Below are 7,926 nucleotides of genomic sequence, written 5' to 3'. Positions count from 1 at the left end.
TTCCCATTGAGTCCACTTTGGCCAAAGGATCCTCTCGCTTGCCTGATCCTTCGGCATTACAGCTGCCAACTCTGGCTTGGGGAATTCTTGGAGATTTGCAAGTGGAACCTGGGGAGGGAGGGGGTAGGAAAGGGAGGCGAGGGACCTCCCCTGGGTACGAGGCCACAGAGTCCACCCTCCAAAGTAGCCATTTTCTCCAGGAGAACTGATCTCTGTAATTAGGTGATCAGCTGGAATTCTGGGAGATCTCCACATGCAGCGGGACTAAACCAGGTGAGGCAACATCAGGGGAAGGCCTCAGCCTCTCTGCCCTGTTGTTGGCTGTCCAGAGGAACCGCTTGGCCACTCTGTGAGGCAGGATGCTGGACTAGATGGACCCCTGGTCTGATCCAGCAGGGCTCTCCTTATGTTCTAACGAAGGCCTCGGCCTCTTTGCCCTGTTGTTGGCCATCCAGAGGAACTGGTTGGCCACTCTGTGAGGCAGGATGCTGGACTAGATGGACCCATGGTCTGGTCCAGCAGGGCTCTTCTGATGTTCTTATGAAGGCCTCGGCCTCTCTGCCCTGTTGTTAGCCCTCTAGAAGAACTGGTTAGGCACTCTGTGAGGCAGGATGCTGGACTAGATGGAACCTCAGTGGTCTGACCCAGCAGGGCTCTTCTGATGTTCTTATGAAGGCTTCTGCCTCTGTGCCCTGTTGTTGGCCCTCCAGAGGAACTGGTTGGCTACTGTGTGAGATGGGATGCTGGACTAGATGGTCCCTCACTGGTCTGATCCAGGAGGGCTCTTCTGATGTTCTTAAGAAGGCTTCTGCCTCTGTGCCCTGTTGTTGGCCCTCCAGAGGAACTGGTTAGCTGCTGTGTGACACAGGGTGCTGGACTAGATGATGGTCTGATCCACTGGTCTGATTCACTGGTCTGATCCAGCAGGGCTCTTCTGATGTTCTTCTCAGGGAAAGGCCTCAGCCTCTGTGCCCTGCTTTTGGCCCTCCAGAGGAACTGGTTAGCTGCTGTGTGACACAGGGTGCTGGACTAGATGATGGTCTGATCCACTGGTCTGATTCACTGGTCTGATCCAGCAGGGCGCTTCTGATGTTCTTATGCTTTGGGGTTGCCAACCCTCCTTTGGCTTGAACTTAAGGAAGTTTTTTTGGGCGGGGGTTGCAGAGAAACGGAGCCATTAACACTAGTCTCAGCTTCCTGGAGGTCGGTGGTATAAGTTCACTTGACAGTTGTGCATCATGTGCTCTTCTGACTTATGGCAACCCTGCCAATGAGTGGCCTCCAAGATGTTCTGTTGTTAACAGCCTTGCTCAGGTCTTGCAAACAGAAGGCCTTGGCTTCCTCTCCTGAGTCAATCCATCAGTTCCTTTATCGAGCCAATCCATCTTTGTCATGTCAATTCATCTTGACAGGGACCACCTGAGGAAGCAAGAGGTGGGGGCTGGTGTGTGGTGACACGTTCTCTTTCCCGGGGAAATTAAGGTCATTTCTGCAGTCGTGAAATCCCCCACTTTGACGTTTTTTAAAACTGTGTATGTGAAATTTCCCGCAGTAGATTTTTCCGCACCAGGTGCAAACTTGAAGTTTTCTCCTTCTTATCCTGTGGTTTTGGAATCCCCAATTTTAGTGCTCAACATGGTGCTCGACAGGGCTTTTTTTGTAGAAAAAGCCCAGCAGGAACTCATTAGCATAACAGGCCACACCCAACAGCTGAAACGTATTAGCATATTAGGCCACACCCTGCCGCCACCGCTCATTTGCATATTAGGCCGCAGCCCCGTGTTGCCAAAAGTATGGTCATCCAGCCACACCCACCTTTTGCTTCTGATTCTACCTCGTTTGTTGTCCAAACCCAGGACTTTTTTTTGTAGCAGGAACTCCTTTGCATGTTAGGCCACACACCCCTAATGTAGCCAATCCTTATGAGTTCCTGCTGTTGGGTGTGGCCTATTATGCTAATGAGTTCCTGCTGGGCGTGTCCAACTCAGGAGCCAGCCGGAACTCCGTTCCTGTGCGTTCCTGCCCAAAGATAGCCCTGGACTAGATGAAGAAGAATAAGAAGAGATTGGATTTATACCCCACCCTTCACTTGGAGTCTAAGAGCTGCTTACAAACTCCTTTCCCTTCCCCTCCCCACAACAGACACCCTGTGAGGTGGGTGGGGCTGAGAGAACTCTGGCATAAACTGCTCTTTTTCAAGGACAGCTGTGCCAGAGCTTGTGACTGACCCAAGTTCACATCAGCAGGTGCAAGTGGAGGAGTGGGGAATCAAACCCGGTTCTCCCAGATTAGAGTCCGCGCACTTAACCACTGCACCAAACTGGCTCTCTGTGGCCCCTTCCAGCTCTGTGTGGTTCCATGATCCCTCTGCACGTGTGTGTTTGTCGGAGGTCCCGCTTCACTACCTTGGCTGTGCTCTGAGCGTCTCGCCTGCATTTCCTTCCAGCTGACCATCATCTTCAAGGACGTGAAGGAGTGCATCGATCAGAAGGTGTACCAGGCGGAGATCGGCGACCTGCCGGCGGCTTTTGCGGACGGCTCGACGAATGGCGGCGAGAGGCCCGGAGGAAACAGCCTGGCCATCCGCGAGCGCTCCCCTGGGCGCCACGTGGAGATCCGAGCGACGTACATCGGCACCACCATCGCGGTGCGCCAGGCGGGGGAGCAGCTCTCCTTCTCCATCCGGGCGGCCGAGGAGGTGGCCTCCTCCTTCACCGAGGAGCAGGACCTGCAGCTGTGCGTGGGGGGTTGCCCGCCCAGCCAGCGCCTCTCTCGCAGTGCCTGTTGCCACGGCCGCCCAGACCCGGCCGTCGAGAAGGCCCGCCGCCTGTGCCGAGGGAAGCTGCCCACGGAAGACGTCTACTTCCAGGCGTGCGTCTTCGACGTGGTGACTTCGGGGGACGCCAACTTTTCTCTGGCCGCTCGCGACGCCTTCGAAGACGCCAGGACATTCCAGACGGACTTCAGGAAGCTCCACATCTTCCGGACGGATGCCGCCGCTTCTCCCGGAGGCTCCCCTCTCCTCCTTCTTCTCCCGGTGGCCATTTCTGGACTTCGATCGAACCTTTACACATCTCTCTTCACTGGCTATTAGGCAGCTTGTGCCAGTCCACGAAGACAATGGGAGAAACGCAGGGTCGCCAATAGGGCGGGGCCGTAGGTCAGTGGAGGAATCTCTGCTTGGCATGCAGGAGGTCCCAGGTTCAATCCCTGGCAGCATCTCCAGTTGAAAGGACCAGGCAGTAGGTGATGGGAAAGACCTCCTCCTGAGGCCCTGGAGAGCTGTAGAGAGGGGCTGTGGCTCAGTGGCAGAGCACCTGCTTGGCATGCAGGAGGTCCCAGGTTCAATCCCCAGCAGCATCTCCACTTAAAAAGGACCAGTGAAGCGGCAGAACAGAGTTGGAGTCCAGTGGCGCCTTTCAGACCAACAAAGTTTTACTCAAAGTGTAAGGTTTCGTGTGAAAAGCACACTTCTTCAGACAAACTGGAATAAGATCTCCAGGGCTGCTTACAGCCGTTCGGAGGGGCCACTCAGAGCCCAGAGGCACAGGCAGAGCTGAAACTGGATCAGGTGGCCGGTAAGATCAATGGATGGAAGCAAATGGGCAGGTAAATGCAAGAGTTAACAAAGAAGGATTTAATGGTTAAAACTCTCTCATCCACAAGTGGCCCCAGTCCAAATCCAAGCTGTGCCAGCATGATTTACCTTTGACATGTGGATAGAGTTCCCTGATCTTTGTTTTGGCCTGTAGATTTGCCAAGCTAAATTTGAGAGAAGCTTTGGGATCTGGCATCTATTGTGGAAACATTTATTTATGCTTTGCTATCTCGCTTTTCTTCCCCCTGGCAGCTCCAGACCGCTTAAAAAGAAATGTGAATGTAATTTAGACAAACAGCCAACAACAACAAAAGATACACTGTACAGGTCCAGGACTGGTCCTGGATCCATTGGGCCACAGGAGAACATAAGAACATAAGAACATAAGAGATGCCAATGTTGGATCAGGCCAAAGGCCCATCCAGTCCAACACTCTGTATCCCACAGTGGCCAGAAATACCAGTGCCATCAGGAGGTCCAGCAGTGGGGCCAGGACATTAGAAGCCCTCCCACTGTTGACCCCCCCCCAAGCACCAAGAAGACAGAGCATCACTTGCCCCAGAGCCCCTAGCTATACCTTGTGGCTAATAGCCACTGATGGACCTCTGCTCCATATGCTTATCTAATTCCCTTTTGAAGCCGTCCATGCTTGTAGCTGCCACCACTTCCTGTGGCAGTGAATTCCAAGTGTTAATCCCTCTTTGGGTGAAGAAGTACTTCCTTTTATCCGTTCTAACCCGACCGCTCAGCAATTTCATGGAGTGCCCACGGGTTCTTGTATTGTGAGAAAGGGAGAAAAGTACCTCTTTCTCTACCTGCTCTTTCCCATGCATAATCTTATAAACCTCAATCATGTCACCCCTCAGTCGTCTTTTCTCCAAGCTAAAGAGCCCTAAGCGCTTTAACCTTTCCTCATAGGGAAAGTGTTCCAACCCTTTTATCATTCGAGTTGCCCTTTTCTGCACTTTTTCCAAAGCTATAATATCCTTTTTAAGGTGTGGTGCCCAGTTTAAAAGGACCAGGCAGGAGGTGATGGGAAAACCCTCTGCCTGAGACCCTGGAGAGCTGTGAAGAGGGGCTGTGGCTCAGTGGCAGAGCTTCAGCTTGGCACACAGAAGGTCCCAGGTTCAATCCCAATCAGCATCTCCAGTTAAAAAGGGCCAGGCAGGAGGTGATGGGAAAGACCTCTGCCTGAGGCCCTGGAGAGCTGTAAAGAGGGGCCGTGGCTCAGTGGCAGAGCCTCTGCTTGGCATGCAGGAGGTCCCAGTTTCAACCCCTGGCATCTTCAGTTTAAAAGGACCAGGCAGGAGGTGAGGGGAAAGCCCTCTGCCTGAGACTCTGGAGAGCTGTAAAGAGGGGCTGTGGCTCAGTGGCAGAGCCTCTGCTTGGCATACAGGAGGTCCCAGGTTCAATCCCAAGCAACATCTCCAGTTAAAAATGGCCAGGCAGTAGGTGATGGGAAAGACCTCCGCCTGAAACCCCAAAGAGCTGCTGCCAGTCAGAGTGGACAATACTGACCTTGATAGACCAAGGCTCTGATTCAGCATAACACAGTTTCACGTGTGTTTGAGATGGTCAGGGACGGGACAGTGGCTCAACAGTAGAGCCTCTGCTTGGCATACAGGAGGTCCCAGGTTCAATCCCAAGCAACATCTCCAGTTAAAAATGGCCAGGCAGTAGGTGATGGGAAAGACCTCCGCCTGAAACCCCAAAGAGCTGCTGCCAGTCAGAGTGGACAATACTGACCTTGATAGACCAAGGCTCTGATTCAGCATAACACAGTTTCACGTGTGTTTGAGATGGTCAGGGACGGGACAGTGGCTCAACAGTAGAGCCTCTGCTTGGCATACAGGAGGTCCCAGGTTCAATCCCAAGCAGCATCTCCAGTTAAGAAGGGCCAGGCAGTAGGTGATGAGAAAGACCTCCACCTGAGACCCCAAAGAACTGCTGCCAGTCCGAGTAGACAAGACTGAGCTCGATGGACTCAGCAGAAGGCAGCTTTGTATGTTCACAATAAGCATTGCGGATTGATGAAAATGGAAACGCTTTTCAACATACCTGTTTAGTGGAAGGGCTGTGGTTCTGTGGTAGAGCGTCTGCTCAGGATGCAGAAAGTCCCAGGTTCGCACTCTCTCAGCTTAGAGGGAACACCGGTCAGGAGGTGACGGGAAAGACCTCAGCCTGAGACCCTGGAGAGCCACTGCGGGTCTGAGTAGATGAGACTGACTTTGATGGACCAAAGGTCTGATTCAGTAGAAGGACCAAAGGTCTGATTCTACGCTGCCTTCTACTGAATCATACCTTTGGTCCATCAAGGTCAGTCTTGTCTATTCAGACCGACAGCGGCTCTCCAGGGTCTTAGGCTGAGGTCTTTCCCATCACTTATTGCCTGGTCCTTTTTAACTGGAGATGCTGCCGGGGATTGAACCTGGGACCTTCTGCGTGTCTGTTGTGGGGAGGGGAAGGGAAAGGAGTTTGTAAGCCACTCTGAGACTCCTTTGGGTAGTGAAGGGTGGGGTATAAATCCAATCTCTTCTCTTCTTCTTCTCTTTCTCCACTTGCAGCTGCTGGATGACCTTGGGCAAGCTGTAGTTCTGTTAGAGCTGTTCTCTCAAGGACAATTCTCTCAGAGCTCTTTCAGCCCCACCTACCTCACAGGGTGTCTGTTGTGGGGAGGGAAAGGGAAAGGAGGTTGTAAGCCGCTCTGAGACACCTTTGGGTAGTGAAGGGCGGGGTATAAATCCAATCTCTTCTCTTCTTCTTCTCTTTCTCCACTTGCAGCTGCTGGATGACCTTGGGCAAGCTGTAGTTCTGTTAGAGCTGTTCTCTCAAGGACAATTCTCTCAGAGCTCTGTCAGCCCCACCTACCGGACAGGGTGTCTGTTGTGGGGAGGGGAAGGGAAAGGAGGTTGTAAGCCGCTCTGAGACTCCCTTGGGTAGTGAAGGGCGGGGTATACATCCAATCTGTTCTTCTTCTTCTGTAAGACTTTCGGGAAAACTCAGGGGGTTTGTCATCGTTACTGAAAACGCTTGTACTTGTAAGGTGGGAGTTCCCTACCAGCTCTCCCTGCCCTTTTCTCAGACAAGCTGCTCCTTGTCAGTTGTGTGTATGTAGGGGTCTGCAGCAAGGAGAGATGGGCGGTGAGGGTGGAGGTCTTGAAAGTCTCAATCGCGACATCTGAGCATTCTCGGGCACATCCAGTGAAACTGGGAGATGTGGGATTCTTGCTCTGTTCTCTCTCGGTTCCTTGAAAGGGACTGGGACTCACTGGAAACGACAGCTCCCGTGCACCCTACTGGCCATGGATATTAAACCTTGAATAAGCACTCGTTACCAAACTGTGCCTTTGGAGGCAAGGGAGAGCTGGGCTCAGAGAATGCTCAGTTGGAATCAGGACAGGCAGACCTTTAAGCTTCTGGAGTTCTGGCCCCGCTGGTGGACCTCCTGAGGGCCCCTGGTGTTTTTGGCCACTGGGTGACACAGAGTGTTGGACTGGAGGGGCCACTGGCCTGATCCAACATTGGCTTCTCTGATGCCCTTATGTCTGATGCAGTAATGCTCTGTATTATTGGTGCTTGGGGGGCCATAGTGGGAGGGCTTCTAGTGTCCTGGCCCCACTGCTGGTCCTCCTGATGGCACCTGGTATTTCTTTTTTTTTTTAATATATTTTTTCCATGTTACAATCAAGCACATCCTTATTCCCACATGTATTGTATACTCTGCCCTCCCTCCTCCCTCCTCAGTTTATAGCTGTTTCTGTATCTTCGGCAACAGTCCTTTATATAAGTCCTCCTTCTGTCTTCCTTGCTTCCTCCATTTCTTCCCGTCCTTCATACTTTTCTTCTTCCTTTTTCTCTTTAGATTCGTCACCGAAGATTATTTCTGTTCTGTAATCAGAGGTGGGGAGTTTTAGTATAACTTGGATGGTTATGTTTCTCACATATTATTCTGCCTTTTCTTATTTTCTCCCCCCCCCCCCTCTTAACTACTTATCCTTTCTAGCCAGGGGCACAAACTTAAGAGCTTCCACTGAACGTCGGCACCTGGTATTTCTGGCCACTGTGTGACACAGAGTGTTGGACTGGATGGGCCTTTGGCCTGATCCAACGTTGGCTTCTCTTATGTTCTTAGACTTTGCCTAAGCATTTTGTTATATTCTTCATAAAGTCAATAATTCTTATTTTCTACTGGATTAGACTTTAACTTAATGCTTCATTATACTTTTCAGTCCGTTTATGGAAACTTATTCCACTTTGATTCTCACACATTTCCTCTGCACTGGTCCCCCCCCCCCCCCACTCCTTTTTTTTTTTTTTTTTTTTTTTTT

General features: G+C 51.7%; 1 protein-coding gene across 1 annotated transcript in view; it reads left to right on the top strand.

The window, feature by feature from the left end:
- The window catches only part of LOC107111135 (hemojuvelin-like), a 9,753-nt gene extending 6,659 nt beyond the window's left edge, over positions 1-3,094 (top strand). Inside the window, exon 3 of the mRNA XM_015412057.1 lies at positions 2,447-3,094. Coding sequence (XP_015267543.1) covers positions 2,447-3,094 — 648 coding nt within the window. The remainder of the gene's footprint in view (positions 1-2,446) is intronic.
- Positions 3,095-7,926: the final 4,832 nt, after the last annotated feature.

The sequence above is a fragment of the Gekko japonicus genome, unplaced genomic scaffold (assembly GCF_001447785.1).
Source record: "Gekko japonicus isolate JY-2015 unplaced genomic scaffold, Gekko_japonicus_V1.1 scaffold1328, whole genome shotgun sequence".
Lineage (NCBI taxonomy): Eukaryota > Metazoa > Chordata > Lepidosauria > Squamata > Gekkonidae > Gekko > Gekko japonicus.
The sequence above is the reverse complement of the archived record's forward strand: the minus strand, read 5'-3'. Positions and strand labels throughout refer to the sequence as shown.